A 24,616-nucleotide genomic window follows, 5' to 3' on the forward strand; every position below is an offset into this window, starting at 1 on the left:
TATCCCTTTTTTTTTGTTTTAAAAGCACAATAATGAGGTTTCCTACAACCCAACACCTGAGCCTGTCTACCAAGTTCAGTAGCAACAACTTAGTCCTGCCCACGTTACCTCCTAGTAATACTGTTTGCTACAGTACTGCTGCTTTTATGAATTTCAGTGCTACTATCCTTGTTTGTGGTCAGCACTGCGGGAACAGTGAAGCTAACTTGATTCTTCTCTGAATTTCCAGCACTGAAAGTCTGCACAGTGGCTTCTAAAGAGTATGAAGTTACGTGGAGACATCATCCCAGAGTACAGGGCTGTAGGATCAGAAATTGACTGGAATAAAAGACTAACTCCTGCACACAATAACATAATCCAAACAGAAGCGAACTCGTTTTTCAAAGTAGTTTATTTACACAGAGAATATCAACCACTAGGGGCTCGCAGCTTGATTTCCTTCTCTTGTGAAGTTGCTACTAAATCACAGGAAGAGGAAGGTAAACCTTGAGCTTGTGCCCCTGTTATAATCATTTAAGGCTAGGAATAAATCCTGAGCCCTCTCAGGACACCTTCCACCCCTGTGCTCCAGGAGAGCAGCAGGTGCCCTGCCCCGGGATGCGAGCTCACTGCTTGGTGCACAGGCAGCTCACCCCAGGCCCCATCCCGCTGCCCACATGGGACGTGCCCAGGGCAGAGCAGGATGCCTGCACAGCGCCCTCAGGGGCCTGCAGCCCGCTGGGCGTCCTCCCGGTAGCCCTTCAGCAGCTGGTTGAGCAGCGTCTTCTCACTGTCACGACGTGGGCGGATGAGAGGCGGGTAGGGGTTCCCCTTCAGCTCTATCACAGCCATCTTGGCACGGTCCAGGCTGTCCCGGTTGGGGATGTGCAGCATGCGGGTGTAGCTGCCGGGGTGCGGCTGGAATCGGGGCGCCAGCACTTTGAACAGCTTGTGGATGAGGTCCTTCTCCTGCGGGTCGGCACGCTCAGCCCCGGGGGCCGCGGGACGGGGGCGGTGAGGGGCTGGGGGCAACCTACCGTCAGCCAGAAATCCGCCATGCGCATGGCGCGCTCGTCCGTGTCCCCGCGCTTGGCGTAGTCAATGAGCTGCGGGGCAGAAGCGGGGCAGAGCCGTCAGCGCCCCTCAGCCGGCGCTCCCGCCCACCGCGGCCCGGCCCCGCCGCTCACCCGCTCCGCGTAGCCTCGCATCTCGTCGGCGCGCGCCCACGGCGCCTCGATGCGCTCGTGCCGCACCAGCGCCGTCACCAGGTTGCGCAGCAGGTCGAGGCGCGAGCGCGGGCCGCGCCCCAGCCGCCGGAACACGCGCCCGTGCGAGATCGCGGCTACCAGCGACAGCCGCATCCCGCCGCCCCGCTGCCGCCGCGCCAACTGGAAGGGGCTTTAGTGACGTCACTGGCGCGCTTTAGTGACGTCACTGACACGCATGCGCAATGCAGACTGTCCCAGCGGGCGCGTTGCATGCCGGGAGACGTAATCTCAGCGTGGAGCGCGCCGCGCGGCATGCCGGGAGGCGCGGATCTTGGCCACGCCGCCATTTTGCATCGCGGAAGTAGAGCAGTGATGGTGCACGTCGGGGCGCATCGGGCCGGTAGGGTAGGTTCTGGGGGTAAAGGAGGAGAGCGGCTCTGCTCGCTGCTCGCGGCGGCTGTGATGTCCTGGAGGTGATGCCCTGCCCTCACAGGATGGACATGGGCCTGAGAGTGCTCAGGGAAGTGCGAAGTGTGGGCACGGGCCTGCCTCTGCCTTATCTGCCTTCCATGTTCCTCCCCAGTACCGGTGGTGGGCACCGCCTCCCCTGGCTGTGCTGAAGCCCCTCACTGCCAGGAAGACATTGAGGCGCTGGATCGTGTCCAGAGAGGGGCAGCGAAGCTGTGAGGGGTCTGCAGCACAGGGCTTATGGGCAGTGGCTGTGGGAACTGGGACTGTTCAGTTTGGAGGAGGTTCAGGGGAGACCTTATTGCTCTCTACAACTTCCTGAAAGGAGATTGTGGTGAGGTGAGGGCTGGCCTCTTCTCCCAGGTACCAGTGACAGGACAAGAGAAAATGTCCACAAGTTGCATGATGTTCATGCCGGGTTTTAGGAAAAATTTCTTCTCCAAAAGAGTGGTGATGCAGTGGCACAGGCTGACCAGGGAGGTGATGGAGTCACCATCCCCAGAAGTGTTCAGGAACTGTGGAGATGTGGCAAAGAGGGATGTGGTGAGTGGGCATGGTGGGGGTTGGCTGGATTAGAAGATCTTAAGAGATCTTAATGATTCTGTGGCTATAAGCTGTTTGTACCAGCAGCATGGCTAAGACCACCAAGACCAGTGCTCATGAGGCCATTGCAGTACCGAGGTGGGTATGTGCCTCACTGTCACAAACACAGCACGCCATGTCCCCATAGCTGTGCTCGTTGCTGTGCGTATTGCCTAGTTCCAAGCAGAATGCTAAAAGGCAGCGTCAGGAGGTGTCCTCCTTGTTTCTTCCAATCAGTGCTTTAAGTGCAAGCAAAAGTACATGGAACAGAAGCAACTACCAACAGTGTAAGAAAAAATATCTTTGTTATTACGAATACATCATAAAATCACAATCATTTTATACACATTTTAGTATTTTATATATAAATAAAGTGAACAGTATAGTTACTGGAATGTGTAATAGGAACAAACATATTGATTTTCAGTGAAATTAACAAATTCTTGGACCCCATCCTTTGTTGCTTCTCTGGGGCTTAACATTAACTCTGAAATACTTCTGGGAAGAATGTTATTTAAACTGTGGTACCAAAAATAACTCCAGGGATTGTCATAATTCTGTTCACAATCAATTTTCATCTCCTTTTCCTGGTTTAACCTGACCATGTAAGAATTGTTATGTGTCAGTATTCTAGTTTTGCAAGGAAGACTAATCCCATATGTCCCTGGAAGCTTTATGTTTTTGTTAAGCTTTTTAACAATCAGTATTTCCCCATCACTACACACTCTTGTAAATGTTTCCATTAAATATATTTCCAATATTAATAAAATAACAAACTCTTTATTATCCTTCTGCTTGTAACTTGATGTCTTAACATCAAAATAATATTTCTTTCTAATAAAATTATACATAGTATTTATACGAAACAAAGTTGTCATGTGCGTGAGCCTAGTAATGAAACTGGACATAAGTATAGATGTTACTGCATTCTTCTTGGGCTATTACTTTTGGAGCTGTAGAGAAATAAATAATTTATAAGCTAATGACTTTCTTCTCTCTCTCTGGTAACTGCTTAAAACTGGAGATGACTCCTCTGATCTGTGTGTATAAAACTTTGAATATGCTTAAGAAAGCTTCATTTTTGTGAGCTTCTGCATGTGTTTCTCTAGAAACTGTAGTGAAATGGTTCTGATACAATGTGTTATGAAAGCTATCATACAATTAATGAGAAATAAAATAATAAAGGTGTACACAGAGGTCTCAGACACAAGGCTGGACCTTCCCAGCCAGCTTTGCTCAGAGGAACTCTCCCTGCTATAGGCATTCCTCTGTCCTATGGAGTGAACGTGTCCTTACCACAGCATCTTCTCCCTGCTGCTGTTCAGCCAACAGCACTTTGGGGCAAAGAGTCTGTGGAAAGGAGGGTGAGGCACAAGGACAAACCCAAGTTGTTTTTCCCTTCACCATTTTTATGGAGGAAGCATGTATGCTGGACAGAAACAGCTCTGAACTGTGGGAAAAAAAACATGATGTGGACTATAGAAAGAGAAGTTATTGAGAAAGGCATTCAGAAGGGCATGTAAAAATGTGCCCTATTTTATGTTCTCAAGTCTGTAGGACAGCTTCTTGCACTTACAACAAGGAATGTATTTCACATACTTTTCTGGTGCTGTATCAGAATTTCCCTTCCCTAAATACTTATGCAAAGCAGGGCAATTGCTGCATTCCCCTGAATTCAGTTGTCAGACTGTAGGAACTCGTATTCGTCTATATTCAGAAAAGCAGAGCTTAGAACTCAAATAAGTGCCTTCTTTTTTTTTTTTAGAACACACCTTCTTGTGGGCAGTGGGCAATAGAACTTAGTCAGTATGGAGGAAGCAACTCATTTAATTCACTGTTAGTATCTGGTGGTTCAAACAATTGCAGCTTCTAATTCTGTAGTGGAAATCAACCTGGTCCAGCAGGTGATGGGCGGTAGTGGAGAACATATGCAAAAGTTACATAATTTGCAAGTTACAAATACATAATTGGACATCTAACAATTGTACTTATTCATGAACTACATAATTTATACCTAGTTGCCTCTTTGAAATTTAGAAAATAATACATGCCTCAGTTAATGCTGCCTTAGAGGTTTCTTTCAATCTGATGTATGTAAGAACACCCTTCCTTTGGCCAGAATTTCCTTCCTCAAGTCTCACTGATATCCCCATTACCTCCTTCATAAGATTACTTGGATCTGTAGCTGCTGGGTGAGGTCCTTTCAGAGGAGAAGCCCAAAGACCAGAGAGTGAGTCATTTTTCCTTAGCTATACCAGTGACTTATTCATTGCTGTGTAAATACTGATACGCATATAGTGTGAAGAGGAATAAAGAACATTAATGTTCTTAAACCTAATGCCCTTGCTTGTGGTGTACTGATACTGAAAAGTTGTGAAACAATTACAGGAATGAAGAAAATCCTCTTAAGATAACATACAAAAGATATGGAAGGTCTAGACAGCCAGCTGTTTATACAACATGACCTGTTCTGGTGGTGTAGGGATTACACCAACTATCTTTTGACATAGAGAATATGGAAGGGGATCCAAAACTTTACAGATTATCTGAAAAGGACCTCCTTATGTTTTTACCAGTATTTATTCTACTAGAACTTGCAAGCCATGGAAAACATGGCAAAATAATTTTTTCTTTGCATTTGTGATGTGGACAGGACCCAGCACTAAACATCTTGTAGAAGTAGCAGCTACACAGATACAACATTGAAGTTTGGTGCTTAATACACTCCTTTATCTTCTAAGCATGGCAAAGTCCTCAGCAGCTGAGAAAATCCCCATTAAAAAGTTAACATACATCATCCATGAGGTATGATCTAACTTGTGCATCCCATTTTCCAGTGTAAAAAAAAGGCACTCCCTTTCATCCCTCTTCACAAATACAGGATACCATGTGCAGTACCTCACCTTAGCTATCCTTGTATCATGTGAAATGTTTTGTCATGTGCACTCCTGCACCTACCCATACTCCTCATATACCCAGCCAAATACACTGCAACTCTTGTGTTCCAGTTCTGTGAGTGCCATTTAGGTTGCTCGCATGCAGTAAGAGGAGCAAAACAGATGGAAGCTCTTTGCAAACGAGGACTCTCTCTGGTCTCAGTTTTACTTGGATCAAGTAAAATTGTTAGCATTTCATCAAGGAAGACAAAGCACCTGCAGGAGGTCAGAATCTTGACTTTCTGCAAGGTTGAAATATTTGTGCTTGCCAATAAGCCAACTTGATTGACATATGCTTGCTTTTCCTGCTTTATCCCTGTTCTCTTGCTCATCTGTGTGAAAATGTATCCAGTATGACCCCACTGAGAAAGAGAACTCTGCTTCACACTGAGCAGTGAAAGAATGGTAAGGGAAAAGAATTGTTAGTTTAGGACTAAGACGTCTTCTTGACTGTCTTTGTACAATTCTCTATTAACAGCAAGCCACATAATTTCTTGATCAACAAGCATCACTGCTTCATCATATTTTCTTTTTCTGTCGTGGTGAAGCATAACAGAAGGAGACTCCTCACATTGAACTGGCCTCTGCTGTGAAACAGAGATCCACTTTTCACACTCTCCTAAGCTTGGGGACACTAGCTGGAGACTTGTGTTTAGTGGAATAATTCATTTACATGTATAAAGTAAATGTGAACCTAGGCTTTCATTACTGATGTCTTTTGGGGATGATGTTCAGCTACCTCTCTCACCTCTCTACCCCTCACAAAATTTAGGTACTGGGTCATTTGGACGCAGAACCACAGGTAGGCAGATGAGATGCTGTTGTCTGCCCCATTATCTAGCTCTTGCCTGATTCATGCTAGCCCTATACATTAAGAAGGTTTTCCTGTTAAACTACATACAATGCACAGTGCAGGCTTGAAGGTATAGAATTACTGCGAGGAGGCCATCATGAACTGGGAAAGCTACAGTACAGGCAGCATGGTTAGGGAAAAGCAAAGAGAAAGATAGGAAATAATCTCTATATATTTTACATTGTCAGTGCATTTTTATAACAAAGAACTCTAGAAGGGCTCTATTTTTCAGTAGGCATAGCTAAGGATGGGCTGCCTTCTGTATCCTGGAGTCTCTGGGTGCTGCGCGTGGTTTGTAGTCCTCTCCAGATCCAAAATCTACCGTGTCATGATAGTTTGTAAATTCCTGAGGTAATGGAAACTCCTCTGTTGATGAATGAGTCCTCCGTCCAAACACTCTCTCCTGCAGTTCTGCGATGTCATTTCTGATGTCTGCCATCATCAGCAATAGGAAGTCAAACGAACCTGGTGGGCCCTGCAGTCACAAGGCATGGTCATATCGTATTTAGGTTTTCAAATGGGTAGATAATAATTATCCTTGCAGGGGTAATTCACTAAAATACTGCTTCATATCTACTGACAGAAATTAAGCATCTCTTTTTGAATCCACCTGCTCAGGAAACAGTTTTCAAAAGGCAAAGTTGTTTTTTGTTTGTTTGCTTGTTTTGTTTGTTTTGTTTTGTTTTTCAGACAGAGCCTGTATTGACAAGATTCTCAGCTCTTTGTTATAAAACAATTCCTTTGATGAATCTGCCTCTAAAGTGTACCTCAACACCTTGTGGGAAAAGAGGGTAGAAATATTGGTTCCTCATATTCTTATTAAACTGATAGAATAACTAATTAATAATTGGTGATATTTTTTTTAAAAATCTTTGGGGAATGCTGATCTTTGTATAGTTTTCTGTAGATTAACCCCACTGGTGTCTAGCACTTATGTTCACTGGTAATTAAGATGTAGAGAGTATCTACCTGTTTCTATCTAATTTCAGAATATCATTGTTTCTTTTTAGCTGACTTCATGTAGTAGACTACACTGCTCAGTACTGAGGATGCTCTGCTGCACACTCCTAAAAATCCATTTCATCAAAAGACCATGACAAACAGCATCTTAATCAGTTTCACTTAAAAACAGATTATATACACCCCATCCTTCTCTTGATGATTTGCTCAATGTCTACAGCTTGCCGTATTCCAGAGAGAGATGAGAGGCAGATTTTAAAATGTTTCTGAGCTTACATTTCTATGATTGTTGGCTGAACTGTGCTAACTAGCACTCTGCATGTATTCTCATGCCTTTGCCAGCTAACATGTCCCACTGCTTACTGCCTTCAGTGTAGCATCCAGTGAAGTCGGAGGTATGTAGGCAACAGGCTTGGAAGAAAAATGGAAATTACTTTCTTTCCAATAACTTTTTTTCTTCATGTAAAGTGTAATTCACTCTAATTTTGACAAAGGAGAAATTTATCTTCCTTTTGGCTGGTCTGCTGATAGCCAATATATCTTTGCTGTAGAAACGTTGCTGTAGAGAATAGAAACAATATCGCTTGCTGTGAGTGATACTTACAGGTATCCCTTTCGGTCCTGGTGCACCTCGCTCCCCCTGTAATCAATACCACCTCAGTTAAGTTGATGTGACAAAAGGAAACCAAAAAGTCTGCACAGATCTGTGCAGACTCCCTTACTGGCTACAGATGAAGAATCATCATCAGCTTACATTAGCTTTGCTTGCTCAGAAAAATAAAAGAAAGTGAAGTGGGAACAAATATACCAAGAAGAACCAGGAATATGCCAGAAAGAACACAGGAAATTGCCAGCTCTAGCAGGAGCAGAGTTGGATGCTTCTGATGTTTCTCCTTGATGGTAACAGACAAACCAGTTCACTGGAGAAAATCACAAACAGTGTAATGAAATGGGCTACAGCATGAATGTTTCTTCTTTGAAAAGCCAAAGTAGTTGCAGAGAAAGGAAAAAAAGCTGTTTGACAGCCTGGCAGGGCTATTATTCTTAAGATTTCAGGAGTGGGAAGGACAGAATTGCAAAAGAAAGACACAGAGGGATAGGACAATAAAGTATTTTCAGCTTAGCAAAGGAAATGAGATGGTAAAAGTCTGCAAGTGTGTAGAGGGTATCTAGCAAGTCTGCACTTCACAAGGTACATTGTACCTCTCCTCACCTTACTACCATCTCTCCCCGGTGCTCCAGGTGGGCCCTGCAGCAGAAAAGAAAGGGTTCATCAGGACATGATTGGTTGCAGGCCTAAGGTCAGTCATACAGTGCATGCGAGGAGGTAAGAATACTGACCACGGGGCCTCGTCTGCCCTGTTTAATGTGGGATATATCTGGAGATGGGCCCATAGGTCCCATTGATCCCCGGGGGCCTGGCTGTCCAGGAGGTCCAGGTGACCCAGGAACTCCTTGACTTCCTTTCGGTCCTGGTGCCCCTGCAATTGACAAAGGTTATCTGCCAGGGAAAGCCTTCAGCATACTTCATCAGCACATGCAGTGGCGATGGGCTGTTTTTTGAACTACCCAATTGACTGGTTACCTTAACACACTCAAATCCACAATGTAACCAACACAGAAGTCATTTTAGATAACATCACTCCTTGTCACAGTAACTGCAAGCAGTCTTAACAAAGCAGTGAAATCCTGTGTATTCAACAAACAAACAAAACAAAAAACGCCAAACAACAAGAACAAAACCAACCAACAAACAAAAACCCAAACAAACAGCAACAAAAAACAACCAGAAAACAAAACGATCGCTACTGCCAAGTGGTTGGCGACACAGACCAGGGATGGAAAGAAAAGCAGAAAAGTCTCATTTTCACACAGCGAAGAAAAGGGGAAAAGAACAAGTCACATCTCAGAATCATCTCATAAAAAGAAAGCCTCAGAAAACTCATGGAAACGTTGGGTCAAAGCCATCTACATGACTGGCACAGAAGCAAACCCTTTTCAGCAGTGATTTGCAGATCTCTTTTTCACAGTATGGCAGCCAAGATATTAGGGCAAGAAAAGCTCTGTTCTTGGATTTTACTTTATACTCTTTTCAGCTTCTGCTGGCTCAGCAGAATATGTTAGTTTTTAGGAGGACCCGGGCAACAAAGTAGAGGTTTAGATCAAGAGAACACTGTGGAAAGCTAAACAGAAAATCAGGCACCTAAAAGAACATTTGCGCTGAATAAAAATTCATTAAAGTGTCATTGGCAGAAGTGCTATGTAATTAGAGCTGAAAGCACTTTCCTGCATACTGAAATGACGTGAAAGACCCAAGAAACGAAAGGTAGAGAGAAAAAAGGGTTCGTAAGAACAGCATATTCACAACTAGGGCGTTCACAAGGAATAAGTTCAGCGATGAACAGCTCAGACTGTTGCTCAATTCTTGGCCGTGCTGTTGGTAATGGTAGAGCAGGGGAGAAGATCAGCGGGGATGAAGAGAGAATTCTACAGTACCTTGGACAGCTCAGTGATGGGAACCAGATGGAAGACATGCAGAGCCAGCCTACGATAGAGAGATTGCAAGACAGTGCGCCATACATTTCAGAGGCTGATGTACAATCTCTAACCACATTGTCCTGGCATTTATGTTATAGTGAAGACTAAAGATACTCATCCTCCAAGAAAATGAGATAAAAACTCAAAAAAATAAATAAATAAAAAAAAGCAAGACTGCAAAAGTGGGAATAAATGGAAGACAGTTCTGCATGTAGGGAATCAAACCTGGTAAGGAATATCAGCTAGTCCTTGATAAGAGTATTCCACAAACTCAGAACAGTACTAAAATTCCCTGCATTTACTGCTAGCCGAAAATCAGATTTGCATTCAACAGTTAGCAAAACTTTAAATATCACTGCAGGTCGCAGGATGTCTGGCTTAAGTTAGAGAATTTGGAACTCTGCTTTTCTAATTGTTTCACCCTATACCTTACAGAAGTGAAGGTAAGAGTGTGGTTTTACTTTTCAGGTTTCTTTGAATCCCGAGCACAACATAAAATCAAGAAATAAACCCTTGCAAAACCAGTCGGGGAAAAATAAAACATTTGGCACAAATTCCCACTAACTGAAAGCAAATCTTCTGCTCTGTTAACAACCTAAAATAGTAGGTATTTCTGAAATGTAATGCAGGGTGCTTAAGACAGAGTTAAGAAATGGGGAATGACAAGTGAAGCAGGTGAAATGTTGTAGGAAGAGGGAGCAAATTAACACATACAGAACAAAACCAACTTTGCACGGGAAGAAATACATGGAAACTAGGAAATACAAGGGACTGTTGTTAGACAGTTGGCAGAGGATGACTGAATAATAAACAGCATGTTTTTCAATTTATTACAAATGAAAATAGAATCATAGCAATCACAATACATAACACATGAAGTCCTATCAGACTGGAAAAATGAGGCTTATTATTTTTTCTCATGGTATTAATTCACACCCACACCCCTCTGGTCTGTGTCTTACCTGGAGGACCTTGTTGGCCAGGCTGTCCTGGGGGGCCGGGGATATATGCATTAGATGCAAGCACTTTTTCACCAGTGATTTGCTTGCTAAGATCAGCAGCATTATTTGGTAGCAAAGAAACCTGTCAAAAGCAAAAATCACTGTAAGCTCTCCGTCCTTCAGCTGGATAAACTGCACTCTTCATTAAGCTTTCATGAGGACAAATAACAAATCTTTGTACTTCAGAAAAATTGTAAATTGTTATTGATATCCGTATTTATACTAACACTGTTCTGCGACCTTAGTCAGGATTACACTTCACATGAGATCAAGCAGCTCAACACAAGGAGAAAAGAAAATGCAACCATTATTCCCTGATAATAATAAAAGAAACCAGTTTTGCAGCTAATATATACAGGCGCAGTAATGGCACATGGCTGTGTGCACATAAATTGCTCCATATGGTGCACAGGACATGAGAACTGAATGGGAGATCCTGGAGATGATTTACGCTTCCTGTATCACATACTGAGGATTCGAAGATACCATATGAAAAACATGGCACCATTTGATTTTAAGGCATTTATACATTCTGGTACTTTACTTCCCTTGGGATGTGGAGCCAGCCTCTTGGTAGTAACCCTGATGTTACCTATAAGGCTGTTCACCTTTCAGGTCATCATGGAAATTCTGCAAGTCTATCCACATGGAGGACAGGAGAAATTGAGGAGAGATATAGCTACAAGCTGTGAAAAACTGAAGTCTGATAACTGCTTGGCATTTCTCAGAAAACTTCTTTTTTCTTATTTGAGTTCTCTTCTGTTCATTTTCTGTGCTTTTTCAGGCCAACATCTGCTTAGATATTTACATTTGAATTGCTGCACAAGCCCCTAACTTCTCAGCAGTTTCAATGGGAGACCAAAATGCTTTGTGGATCTGGCCCTGTAATCACACTGTTTAACCCACTGGAGCTTGCATCTGCTCTGAATAAAGACATAAGGCAGAAGCAAGTAAAAATGTAAGGAGAACTGCATACTGTGGTTTAAAATGTCATTAACCATTACATATCAATTCCTGCTTGCCCAGATTGAATGTATTTAATAATGAAACATATTTAAAATTATTCTGCAAATGCTTAGTGTCTCCAGAGGAAGCTGAGGGGAAATGACAAGCCAGAAGGCTCATCTACAGCGAGAAGTTTATTAGTGCTGAATGGCTGCATGTGGAGTGGGGAATTTTGCTCTGCCAATCAGCACTGAGGAGCTGTTTCAGCAGGATCAGGACAGATCTATCCCTGGGTCATCTTTGATGCTTCCCTGAATAAATCTGGCTTACTGGCTTCTGCAACATTTGCATAGGAGAGGAGCATCAACTAATATGTATAACTCCTCCTTTCTGCTAGTGCTTTTAATCAGTTGTTAAGAATTCCCTGCACTGTTCTCAGGAATCATACTCGCTTCCGTAATTATTTGATATATACCCTCCTGCCCTTCACACAAGCTTCATGTTTGTGAAGCACTGAAAAAATAGTAATGCTATGCACTTGCAATACCCAGTATATGTGGGCAGATTTATTTTGGCAAACAAGTTATTAGTGAATGAAACATTAAAGCGCAGCTGGTACTGCTTGCAGTTTAAGGCTGTACGCACCAGAACAGTTCTGAAGGAAGAAAAAGTAAGGAAAGAACACTGGAAATGCTGAGCTCCCAGTGGCACTTCATAAACAGTGGGATACAAAATATGATGAGAGAAATACAAGGGTTTAGCAGCCATTTCTGACTTGTGCTTTGGAGAGCAATGCTGGTCCAAAGGCAAGACGAATGCTCTGAGTACAAATTAAGCAACAAGATGAAAGCCTTACAGGAATCTCACATGCTCCCTCCTCCCCTCTAGAAATCAGGCACTTTGCAGAAGCCCCACAGGGTGGTGATTTATCATGCCTCCTGCTCTGGTGTTGGTCTTTTGCACTGTCATCTTGGATTTTCAAACGAAGAACATGTTCTTCATTTACCAATGGCCCTGTCTGCTGACAAGCTTTGGTCAACACACTACAGATATGAGAACCTGACAGCACTGTAGTTTTTGAGGCAGTTTTTTAAATGCGAATATTTTTGGTGTTATCAGTGAGGCTCAAGCAGGTGATGAGCATTTCATCTCTTCTTCAGCAGGAAGTCTTTTCAGACTTCTTCGTCAGGAACACTTATTCACACTGAAGGAAAGTGAATATTTCTCCTTGAGAGTGGCCACCACTGAGTGCCTTATTAATGGATCTCCTCTCCAGTGTTTGGACCCACCTGAGAGAGCTGTTCGTTACTGCACAGCCCCTGCTGTGAACAGCTCTTCAGATTATATTGCAAATGGCCAGCCTGGATTAAAAAGATGCATTTTGTGGCAGAGACTCATCATGAAGAAGGTTTGGAAGTGTATTCTATTGTGTAAATAAAATACTGACTTGCTCCTGCCAGCAAGGCTGTTTTAACAATAACTTAGTTGAAAGAAAAGATCACATAGCTGCTGTGAAAGCATCTACACATGCTTCCCCACTGAGTCAGCTGGACTTCAGGCACACACTAGGAATGCCAAAATATCCAGGATCTGGTCTAGCTCACTGCTCTTTGATACCTTCTGGACAGAAAATGTCTGCTACATGCACTGTAGCCAAACCATGTGTTTTTGATATTGACTCACATCCTCTCAGGGGCTGGCTATACTCACTAGCCTAATTTCTGTTTCACCTTTTAACTGAACCAGGATCTTGATCCAGAGTGACCTTGGTTTTCTCCCTTCACAGCTCCAAATCTCAGTGGCCCCTGAAAAATATCTTTCCACGTGCGTGCAAATATTAGTGAGGGACTACTTTAAAGAAAGACAGTGCTAGAGATAAGATCCCATATATTCAGCGTTAAATGCTGCGTCTGGAGTTTTAGGTAGTTTCTAGATCTGTGGTCTATGTGACTCTGGTAGTTCTTCTTGGTAGGAGCGTTGCGGAATGCCATCAGGGATTTCTAATTAACATGTTTAAGCATATCTGTGCCATAGGATCTAGCAATGCCCCGACTTCAAGAACTCAACTGCTTACTTGATTTCTTAAAAAAATTGACTGTGTCAGCATGTCCCCTGTTTTTCCAGCTTTCTTCTTTTCCTCCTTCCTGCAAGGCCTGAGGTCAGTCTAGATATGCCCACAGCCCTCTAGTAAATCAGGAGGACAGTGCAGTCCACTTGGTAACCATGTAAGTTGAATTTCTGTACTTGATCCACGAACTACTCTTATGATGGATCTGGAATCAATGGTGCAATAGTCTGAGAAAATGCTGGTGACATCACCCACCTCCTTTAACCCAATAGTGTGTGCTCACTCCAGAGGCAGCAGTGACATGAGTTCAACTCCCTCTTTTCCTGAGAAGACCCAAAAGCAAACCTCCAACCTCCAGAAGCACATTCCAGTTCCCAGTAGTAGCATTTGCCGGACTGGATCCTTCTGAGACTCCTCTGCTACACATAATTTGACGTGAAGTTTGTAAACTCAAAATCTTTAACCACAAGAATAAAGACTAAAGACTTATTCCCATAAATTGTCTCTCTGGCAGCCAGTAATGAATTTTTTGTGTACAAAACAGAACAGCTTCAACCGCAGATACTGACAGATGGCCACAGGGAGCTGTTAGTGAGACACAAAAGTTTTGTGTCTCCCTGGGCAGAGGAGCAGCATGAGGCCAGATCTCCTCTCTGCGTGGGCAAAAGCTCTGTGTGGTGCAGGGTAAGAGATGCTGAAGGCATCCAGGGATCATCTCTTGCAGCTCTGCATGAGGTACAGCTCAGTGGGCTTTCTTTGAGGATGCCAAATCGATCAAGACTCACAAGGAAAATACTCCGGTAAAATTTAGGCTATGAACTACGACAGGAGTTAGCATTAAGGCACAGCCACAAGTGCAACAAGTGCACACAGCAACAGATACCAGCAGTGCCAGGCTCTCAGGACACAGGCTCCTAACGCTGGAAGTTAGACACACGAAACTTTCCATTAATCCAGGCGATTCGCTTCCACGCATTCTTGCAGCAAACGGATTGGCCAACAGCGTGGTCGCAGCGCTCAGGCTGCTGTGAGCTGCTCAGCCTCCCGCTGATGGACACGGGCACTCCGCGCTGCGGCTCCGCTGTATCCTGCTTGCTGTCCGCTAGCAGGAGCTGTCTGAAAACCAGAATGCCTTCCACGTGTGAAATTCGGTCACTTTTCATGTCTGTCTTCATACAGATTCATAAGGAAAGCAAGTTTTTTTTTTTTGTTGTTGTTGTTGTTTTTTTGGTTTTTTTTTTTGAGATTTTTGAAATAAAGAGTATGCCACACTTCAGTGTATTTAATTTTAGCGAGGTAGATTCCTTTCTCCCTAATACAAATTACACTGTATGAATAACATCAAATGCAGCAGGTGAATATACCAATTAATGTTTGACGCAGTGAAATTAATCGAGCAGCTTGGCTGAAATGATGACAGCCTGCCAAGATGGACTGCTTACACTGTTCCTGTAGACCAGAAAAAGCATCTCCACCTGTGTACTTGGTTCTCCAAACCCCGAGAATCTGCGTTCCTTAAATCCTACCAAAATTCAGAAGGAGGTCTCATGTAGGAGCAGGTAAAGTTAAAGGTCAGGGGAGGTTTTCGTGTGCAATGTAATCAACTAAAAACTCGTGGCTGAGGCTTTTTTTTTTTTTTAATAATCAAAGCTGATGTGTGTGCTAGTGATGCTTTTTGTCTAGCCACACACCTCCTATTTGGCAAGCATCCTGTATCAACAACTTGGTAATGCAAAATCATATTCTCCCACATTCCCTCATCAGCAGAATGTCTTGCACTTACATATACTTCAGGTGGATCAAGTCCAAAATCCTGTGCGTTCAGAATGAGTGAGAAACTGAGGACAGTGCATCTTGCCAAGAAAACTGGGCTCACGTTGCAGTGGGTTTTTGCTAGATACCGTTACCATGAGCTTGGTTAGCAATCTGCTTACAAGCAATGCAGAAGCGTAAGGAAGAGATGCTCTTCCTATGCAACTGCCAAAATCTTGCCATCATCTTCGTGGGCAGAAGAGCCACGTGACAGTGACAGTTCCAAACACTTAAAGTTACACTCAGCTGACATAAAACATGCAGGTCTGGTAACATGACTGATCAATGTTCGTACCTTTTGCTTCAGTTGCAAAACTGTCTGCTTTATTTGATGAAATTCCTTACAAGAGGCACAGCATGTCCCTGGTTTCGCCACGTTTTCAGATTTCTCAGAAAGTCCAGCTGAAAGAAAGCAGTTTCCAATACAAATATAAAGATCCAAGGAAAAGAAGTTCATAAAGTAATTGCAAAAGCAACTGGAGTCTGAGAGGTCGTTGCATTCCCCCAGACTGTGAAAAGAAGAGGCATTCTCACCATTATTAATGCCTTGACTGTGAGTTGCTATGTAAGGCTGAAAAATTTTTCAGGGACAGCTCTGAGCTCATTTTTAAGGCAGCTGTTTTCAGTTAACAGTCACCGAAGTATTTATTTTTTTAATACCTGAAAAAGTTTACATCCCTTCTTTTATCTTTGCATTTAAGGCAGAGCGTTCCTACAGGTCTGACCGGATTTACAGTGCCCCGAAGGGCAAATTTTCATATGCTATAAATTACAGTAAAACTCCTCACAATGTGGTCATTTCATTCACTTTACACATACTGCTCTGTATCATCACTGCTTTTTCCCCACGTGATGGAATCAGCCTGATGGGAGATAGGGATTGAGAGAAATGATAGGGATTTAAATCCACTCGAGAGAATAGGTCACACTGGTTGATGCGACATAAGAATGGGATCTTTTCAAGAATCCTTGAAATGATTTGAATTGTAAAAGATATTGCAAATGCTTTTTTGGATGTGCCCTTTTCCTGGTTCCATACACAGTGAATCACTTCTGCGTCATAAACAAACAAGTGCTGTTTTGACAGATGTCCACTGAGAGAGAAACGTGGTTTCCAAAACACATACTTGCAAACTCCAGATAAGCATTTTTTCTTACACACACAGTTGCTGAGAAGCATCAGTTGCACAGAGGCTCTGCATATGATGTGTGACCAGTAAGGGTTATTAGACACTGTGGAACACGGATCCCTCAGAGCGTGCTTTGTAATGGAAAAACTGCAGGTTCTCCTGGATAAAGCCTTCAAAAGTCTTCAAAAAGTATCTACTACAATGTACTTAGTCATTGCACTGTATCCCTCACGTCAGCTTTAATGCCCTTCATCTTTTCCTAACTGTGTACTGATTATGAAAAAGTCTGCTTCGTTTTTAATACAAACAGAATTTTCCAATACTAAGTATGTTACATGCTACTTGACTTTAAATGTTTACAGTCTCCAGTAAGGGACGCTGCACCCATCAGACGGTCATCTACAGACCATCAATGCACAAACTTTGGAAAAAAACTTGTTTTCAGTAGTTTTAGTCCATTGGTGTGGCACTTTATCACATAAGCCCTTCTCTTATCTCAGATAGCAAGTGGGACTGCAAGGGCAGGATGCCGGAGGGACCACCAGCAGCATGGCCTCAGTGTTAGTCCTGAATCAGAAGATCAGGAAGCAAAGGCTGGGGGTTTTCCCAGTCACCACTGCCTGCACCAATGCTGCAGTCCTATGGCACTGTGGTAACACACAGCTCTCCTCCCTCTTTCATTTAGCACGAGTCTGACAGTAAGCATCCTGCTTTTGGAGCTTCCCAGCCCTCCTTGATAGCACATGACTGAACAGCTTTCTGTGCAGTGCTTGGATGGCTCAAAGTTTATGGTCAGAAGGTACTCCAGGGGCTTTTCCACTGACCTCCACATAAAATAGTTTCACCAAATTACAGCTATTATGTCTCCATGGCCATTTGTTTGGCCACAGCATCTCCCAGAAGGACTATCACTGATCATTTTGACTCTCACCAAAGCCTTTTTGCCCATCTCCAATAGAGCTTGCAGCATGTAGGTTTTTTTTTTCTTCTTTTTTCCCCGTTAACAAGTAACTGTTAAGCTGTTATCGGGACACCTCTTGATATTTCTATAAGGCAAATTTTCTCCTGACTGTAAGTCAGTACTGCGGTTCTCTCATGGGTTCACCCTTCTCAAATTTTTTCAGCTCTTTAAAAAAGTTAGAGTGTTTGACAGGTTCATCACCGGACCTTTGTAAGATTTACAAAGGCCCATGTAGAAAGACATTTTTAAAATGTCCTTTTTAAAAATTCCCCCTCAAAACTGTGTTTAATACTAGTCTTAACCAAATTTGTTTTAAGAGGTATCTTACCAAATGAGTTCCCTCATACAACACACACACCGTGTTAAGAAATGTTGCTGACAGCAACAACATGCGGTCATAGAGAGAAACTGCCAGAGCCTCTGCTGTTTGAGACCTTTGGCAATCCCACTAGAGTCAGTAGAATTATGTGCAGATTAAGAAGCAGCGAATTTGGCCTCTTGTTTCATCATAAAATGCAGTTCACCTTCCAGAAAGATGTGGTACATGGGGCTGATGACTGTAGATAAATAGGGCTGTAACAGCCCGTGGAGGTGAACAGTGCGGGGGTCAGCTAATGTTTGGAAAATATCACACCAGAGAGATTTCTGCAAACCCAGTTGGATTGATTTATCTGAGGAAGAAGTCCAACAGCGTCGCATAAGCAAGTGTGAGCTGTGTCCCGGGAGAGAGCTGGAATCCCCTAACTCATACCAGACATGACTGCTGATTTGCCCAAAGAAGGAGTCATCCATCAAACATTCGCTCTACCCCCATCTGATCCTGTATCAGGACCAAAATACGAATAAAGCCAGACTAAAGCATGGACAAAGCCAGAAGCCACCTAGGATGGGCCAGAGGGGCAGGCAGCAATCAGCCGCAGCCTCCCACGCGCGGTGCAGACACTGAGGTCACCCACCAGGGTCAGTTTGGCCAGCATTGAGCAAGATACTTACATAACCTGTTTTCATTGCACAGGGAAACTAAAGTTACTGCAGAGAAGGCTTCAAGTAGCCCCATTTATGGAGGGTTTCTGAGGATGAAGTCTAGCTCATGGATGACACAGAGCCTTCTATCTAAGCAAGGTACTGGTGAACCCTGCAGTGCTATCAATAAGAGAGCAGCTCAGGGAGCAACGTGTTCTCTTTGCCTCTGCTCAAAGAGCTGATGCTGGATGAGAAGGAGATGCTGGCAGAGCAGAGCTCTGTGGGAGCTGTGCTGTGGGCGGTCTTTGCACAGAGGCTGCTTGGTGGGTCATCTGTGTTGCATTATCTGGGCTCAGCCTGCTGAGATGGTTTAATGTGCCTGCTTCAGAGCGGGTGGCTGTATTGTCTCTGTCAAACACAACGTTACTGTGGATGCAGGAAAAATACTCCCTGTTGTTGTGTCCCGCTAACAAATCCAGGGCATTTAGTCAAGCTCACTTGTCATAGCCAGAGCCAAAAATGGTGCTCACGCTGCAGCCTCTATGCATGGCAGGACGAGCATGAGTGATAATTCCAGCAAACACACAGAAAGTGTAAACCTGGAGAGTGGGACCCTACATGTTTCTTGCATTAAATCTTAAAACAGAGTGCAGTTGTTTTTATGGCAATGTAAAACTGCTGTTTTCAAATATCAGAATGATTTCCACAGCACCGAATGTCTCCAATGGTCAGTTATCCCGAATGCTTCAGACATTACCCTGTCAGGAAATACGAATTAGCAAGAGGAAAATTTAGCTAAAAATGCTATTTGCAAGGGGATTATTTATGCTATACGTATTTCCTTGACGACCCACACACACACTTATAAAGAAAAAAAAACCCAAACATTTGAAAATGACAAGGAACAACTAATGTTAATGGAGAGGCTCCAGCCACTGCATTTGATTTTCAGGGGAAAATCAAAATTACAAATGGCTTTGGCCATCCAGCGGGATTTGGAGCACCCACTGATATATGTGCTCAGACATTAACAGATGAACCTATGGTAAGATGCCATTCATCAAAAGAGTGAAGTTTCCTTTTTCATTTCCCCTTTATTTTCATTTCCAGAGCGCACACTGTTGTCTTCCTCCCTGCTTTTTAAATTGCCATATCAGGATTTAATCTTCAGTACTCCAAATGCTGTAATTTAATAATGGGGATGAGGTCAACAACTTCAAAGTCGTTGACACTCAATACACATTTATGCTATGAAAACAGCAGTGAAAAGGAAGAACAAGCCCTCACTCTCACCCCTTTTCCATCACAAATTACTTTCAATAGAAAAAAAAACCAATTAAGCACAGTCACGAGGCAGAGAAAACTCATCGCAGGTCAGCAGAATTCAGGTGTTATTCAACACAATCTGGCCTTTGATTTAAATAATGCTTAAAAGTACGTGGAATTGCCAACCCAGCCACCCAACCCAGAGCCACGTGCTGATCTCAGATGAAGGCATGTAGATGCCAAATAACCTCACTGAAGTCACGAAATTAGTGGAGGCTTCTGAATGTCAGCATTTGGCAAATTTTATTCTTAACGTTTCTTGAGCTCTGGGCTGTTCATAGTATCTTTGGGCAAACAGTGCCAACGCTCCATCATGCGTACAAATAGCAGTGCTTCCTGACAGCAAGACGGAGCCTTGTGTGATGCAGACCCTTTGACCCCAGACCTTTAACCCCAACGGCACATACCTTTATCTCCCTTGGTGCACGTCCTGCCGTCCTCCCCCCGGGTGTAGCCTTCGTGGCACTCACACCTGTAGCTGCCCACGGTGTTGATGCAGATGTGCGAGCACAGCGTCCCATTGCTGGCGGCACACTCGTCAATGTCTGGAGAGGAGCAAGAGTAGGAGTAGTAGTAGTCCTGAAGCTGGAGGTTTCAGACCTCAGGTAAATAAAAATCTTCCTTCTAAAGCCAGGAGATTTGGAGTTTAAATAAAGGAGTGGCCGCAGTACTGCTGCTGCTTCAGGCTGGAGCTCTGTGCAAACTGACAATCATTAACACCCCTGTCATTTTATCAGTGAGCACTGTGTGAGTGTTATTTGTACCAGGCAGCTCACTAAAAGCTCGATCCTGCCGACCTTGGCTCCTGGCATGGCAAACTAAGCAGGACACAACTCCTTGTGTCAGCCACATGCTTACAGCTGCGTGGGCACCACTGGAAAGCCAACTGTCCTGAACCAGGTCCTTGCCATCTGGATGAAAGCCCAAGGATTGGTTGTCCTAGCCAGGCATGGTTATAGTGCTTTGAGGGTTACAGCTAGAACCATGCCCCCTCTTCTCAAACACTGCTCACAGCCTGCACGAGGACTTAATAAAGGGAAAATTCTTCAAAGCGTTTAGGTGCATATGGCTTTTTTTAGGTACTGCCCACCCATAATTTCAGGAGGATTTAGGTATCTCAGTCATGGGGACCAACACGTAGCAGAGTTAACAGCCACACTTAATGTGCAATCGTAAAGAAAATAAAAAAAAAAGTTTTGAGATCGACACTGACCCCTAAGGAACCTGAAGAAGGAAAACGCATCATGAACCAGAGAGAAGCACTTCTACCCACCGAGGCAATAAGGCTTCTCCCTGTTCCTGTGCCTCTCCCGATCGTAGCGGTACCCGGGATAGCAAGTGCACAGCACCCGTCCGAAGTTATCTGTGCACTGCTGTTCACAAGGAGCTTCAGCACACACATCGTAGTCTGGGGAGAGAAATGCATGGTTAGGAGACAGTATTCCAGCTGTGGCCTCACCAGGGCAGAGGAGAGAGGGGGAGGATCACCTCTTCCCAACCTGCTGGCCACGCTCTTTTTAATGCGCCTCATGGCAACTGGGCTATTTACTAAATTGGCTTTTAAGCAAGGGATACTTACCCAGTTTGCAGAACTTAAGAAGACTTTTCAGGAATTTTATGTTACCTAAAAGTTTTTTTGCTGTTTTCTTCCACAGCCTTTAAGTGCTGATATAAGCATTTCGTATGCAAAGTACTGAGAAACACAGTAAGGCGAACTGCCAAATCCAGGCAGAAAATATATCACAAAGAAAAGTTAACTAAAATTATGCAGTAACTGTTCAAACCCAGCTATAAACCTCCTAGTGAAGAACACACTGCTGCAAAAGCATCATCACCCCTAATAACAGCCATGTGAAAATCAGGATACATTCAGTCACTAGCCATGCTTGTCAGTGAGATCCCAGAAATCTGCCTGAGGTCCCATTTCAAAACCCCGGGAGAAGGAAGGAGAAGGAGGAGCATCCAGCCTCCATACCATCTCAGGTCTCCCTGCTGAAGGCTGGGTTTTATGCCACAGCCAACTTCTGGGGTTATTTCAGAGGAGCGCCGCCCTGCATGCAGTGATTCACAGTGCTTGTGGCTGACAACCCTGCAGCAACGGGGCACTGTGTGGCCAAGCAGAAGCATCCCACGTCTGCCCCAGACATAACACACAACACCCAAACCTACGTGTTTCGACTGAGTTCCCAGCAGTGTGCTGTGTTTCCAGATACACAGTATAAAATGATTAAAATCCCAACTCATTACTGAGTCACACTAATGACTAGCAGACATCTCTGCGTACAGTGATTTTTCCGAACAATTAAAATGAACTAATAGATGGGAAAGCAAGTGAAACCACATTTGCTGCATGGAGTATTCAGAACACATGTGAAGCACCGTGGGCAGAAGTGACTGCGTGCATGGTTACAAAAGTGCTCCAAATGGGCCTTAATGGGCCACGGTGTGCCAGCACCAGTATGGCACACCACAGCTCCTTCGACTGAAAAATACTGTGTCCCAGTGCCAAGCATTTCCTCTCTGGTGCTTGTTACCTTGTGAATAGCAGGCATCCTTTCTTTCCATTGCACTTCACAGTGGGTTAGCTTTAACGTCAGCCATGACCATGGTGCTGCGGTTGGGGTGGAATAGTGCAGATGCCTGAGTTTGGAAGGAAAACATGGCCATTGCCTTCAAACTTGGACAACCCTGTGGATAGTTTGGGTTTTTTCAGTGACGCTGGGGGTGCAAAATTTGGAACTAATAGTCACAGATATAAAGGGCTACAGGCAATTTTTCTGAGCATGGCTGCAATTTTATTTTTCCACACAGACATGGTTGATTTCAATGACTGGCCCCTGTGCAGCAGCAAAGTTTGAGTGCTAGGTGCTGCACGGAGCTCCTGGCACTGCTGCTGACTGCAGGCAAGGGATGGGGCCAGATGGAGCTGTAGCACATGAGAGCACGCTGTCGCTTAGCTGAGCGTGCCTCTGCCTTAGCCAGTCACCCTCACAGATGCTGTATTTAGCCTGTTCCAAAATTTGGCCTGTTCAGTCTATTCAGAGCTGAGGAAGAATGATCTGTGTCCTCACCGTGCTTCCATGAATAGATGTGCACTAACAAAATTAGAAAAAAATATATATATTAAAAAAAAAAATTAAAATGAAAAAAAAAAAAGAGCAACAGATCTGGATGGGGCCACCTTCCACCCCAAGCAGGATTAGCTATGTGCAAGCCTTTCCTCAGATGTTCAAGTAACCCACACTTAGGAAGCGTTCAGGGATGGTGGCACCCCGCATTGCAGAGATGAAATATCCTTGCGGGGGATAAGATTTTTACCAATGCCTGTTCCAAATTCCCCATAATACCATTAAATCCCATTATTTTTGTCTTACTCTCCCTGGACATGAAGAAGCGTTTGCTTTCCCTTTTGCAGCGTTTTCACCTAAGTACTGTTAACGCATCTCCCTTCAGACTCCTTTCCTGTGGACTAAACAGGTCCCAGGTGGAAAGGCTCCCTTAGGAACAGTCCTCACCCTTTGGGCAAAATTGGGCAAAAGGTGCAGTGGCTCTTGGCTGTGCCACACCACCACTGCATACTCTGCAGTACTGAGAATACAGGCTCCCTCACATATCTGCCCCTTGTCCACCAGCCCAGCCTCAGAAACATGGTTTGAGGATGATTCAAAACCACATAGCAAGGATCAGGCTGTTTCAGACTTTAGGAAAATACGAAGCACTGAAGTGGAAAACGTCTTTACACACGCTTCAGTGAACTCAGGAACGACAGTGCAACACAGAAGGTTGCACCAAGGAAGTTTCTGAAGTAGCATTAGTGAGGAAAGAGCAGATTTTATGAGTGTTTGTCTGCCATGGTGTACTTCGCAGTGAGTTAGCCTGAAGACAAGAAACTCAACTAACAAACCATTGGTAGGGAGCCTGCTCTCCAAAGAAGCTGTTTCAGACTACAGCTCTACTTTAACGTCAGCAACGCTGTGAGAGAGGTCCTGCTTGGAGCTGTCAGTTTCTGAGGCAGAGAAGAGGAAAACTACTCTGGTAAAAGGGCAAGGAACTCATGTTGACCTGATTTGCTGGCCAAATAAAGCGCAGATCAGACACACAACAGAAACTCCTCTGTTTCCCAATGGTCATGGCTCCCTGCTCTTGCAACTGAAACCTACAGAGAGACATTGAGTCCAAAGCCAACAAAACACAGGACACAGCAACGTGGACTCATGTTCACTGGGCTGCACTGATATCTACTGTTCTTCAAAGATAGACAAGGAAAAACAGGACAGAAATGAAAGATGGACATGGACAACCCTTTGGGGAAAGAGTGTGTTCAGACAGCAACTGCCTAAATGGAAGGCTGGTCGGCAAGGAAAGGGTCTAGCCTTCTTCCAACCCTCCTCTCTGCAGCCACCACTAAACCACAGAGAAGATGAGGCTGGAAGTATTTCTCTGAGCTTTAACTTGCCAGCACTGGATTAAAAGGTGCAGATGTGCTCTAATAAGCTCACATCTGCAATGTATTTATGTGCCTGTCTCGAGATATACATTTCATACAGCTCCTCCTCCAAGACTATGCCAAAACAATGTGCAAAAAGCCAAGTGATGTATTGTAACAGAGTAAATGAAAGAAGTGCTTCACTGAATCATGTTTCTCATCCCTACATCGAAGGGCCAGATTGTCTTGGATGTTAGAGCAACCACTGCGGGCTCTGGAGTTCAAGGCAAAATATCTATTGAGCACTAAAGGGTGTGAAGAGACAAAGGGAGAGCAGACACAGCCAGTGAAGTTCAATGAATCGCAGAAACTCAGGTTACTGAGATGCAGTTAATAGGCAGGATTAAGTAAAGTCAGTGGGTACACAATCAAAGCTGCTTTCATAATCACCTAAAACCTC

The 24,616-nt window shown here is 44.1% G+C and overlaps 2 protein-coding genes across 4 annotated transcripts in view; both read right to left on the reverse strand.

Moving 5' to 3' along the window:
- Window positions 1-373: 373 nt before the first annotated feature.
- Window positions 374-1,376, reverse strand: MRPL17 (mitochondrial ribosomal protein L17). Of its 2 annotated transcripts, none has more exons than XM_001232102.7 (3): window positions 1,167-1,376; window positions 1,017-1,085; window positions 374-897 (listed from the first exon to the last, which is right to left on the reverse strand). In XM_001232102.7, exons 1-3 carry the CDS (start codon window positions 1,338-1,340, stop codon window positions 700-702), a joined length of 441 nt encoding a protein of 146 aa, XP_001232103.1. In that variant the 5' UTR covers window positions 1,341-1,376; the 3' UTR covers window positions 374-699. The 2 variants fall into 2 exon arrangements, with proteins under 2 accessions (XP_001232103.1, XP_001232123.1); XM_001232122.7 differs by having other exon boundaries at window positions 374-948.
- A 1,149-nt stretch (window positions 1,377-2,525) lies between these two features.
- Window positions 2,526-24,616, reverse strand: part of CCBE1 (collagen and calcium binding EGF domains 1) — an 88,935-nt gene continuing 66,844 nt past the window's right edge. The window contains exons 4-11 of one of the 2 annotated variants that reach the window (XM_015277496.4): window positions 21,004-21,138; window positions 20,138-20,275; window positions 15,646-15,752; window positions 10,487-10,607; window positions 8,328-8,467; window positions 8,200-8,235; window positions 7,591-7,626; window positions 2,526-6,501 (exon numbers count right to left, since the gene is read on the reverse strand). In XM_015277496.4, coding sequence (XP_015132982.1) covers window positions 6,268-6,501; window positions 7,591-7,626; window positions 8,200-8,235; window positions 8,328-8,467; window positions 10,487-10,607; window positions 15,646-15,752; window positions 20,138-20,275; window positions 21,004-21,138 — 947 coding nt within the window. In that variant the 3' untranslated portion in view covers window positions 2,526-6,267. The other variant, XM_015277497.4, reaches the window with a different exon arrangement.

This window comes from Gallus gallus, chromosome Z (assembly GCF_016699485.2).
Source record: "Gallus gallus isolate bGalGal1 chromosome Z, bGalGal1.mat.broiler.GRCg7b, whole genome shotgun sequence".
Classification (NCBI taxonomy): domain Eukaryota; kingdom Metazoa; phylum Chordata; class Aves; order Galliformes; family Phasianidae; genus Gallus; species Gallus gallus.

What these genes read in the sequence shown, in the direction of transcription:
- MRPL17 (XM_001232122.7), bottom strand. Translation starts at nt 1,340, where the DNA reads ATGCGGCTGTCGCTGGTAGCCGCGATCTCGCACGGGCGCGTGTTCCGG. An exon ending in TGCGAGGCTACGCGGAGCGG is followed by an intron (nt 1,086 to 1,166) that starts GTGAGCGGCGGG and finishes TCTGCCCCGCAG; the next exon opens with CTCATTGACTACGCCAAGCG. An exon ending in TGGCGGATTTCTGGCTGACG is followed by an intron (nt 949 to 1,016) that starts GTAGGTTGCCCC and finishes GCCGACCCGCAG; the next exon opens with GAGAAGGACCTCATCCACAA.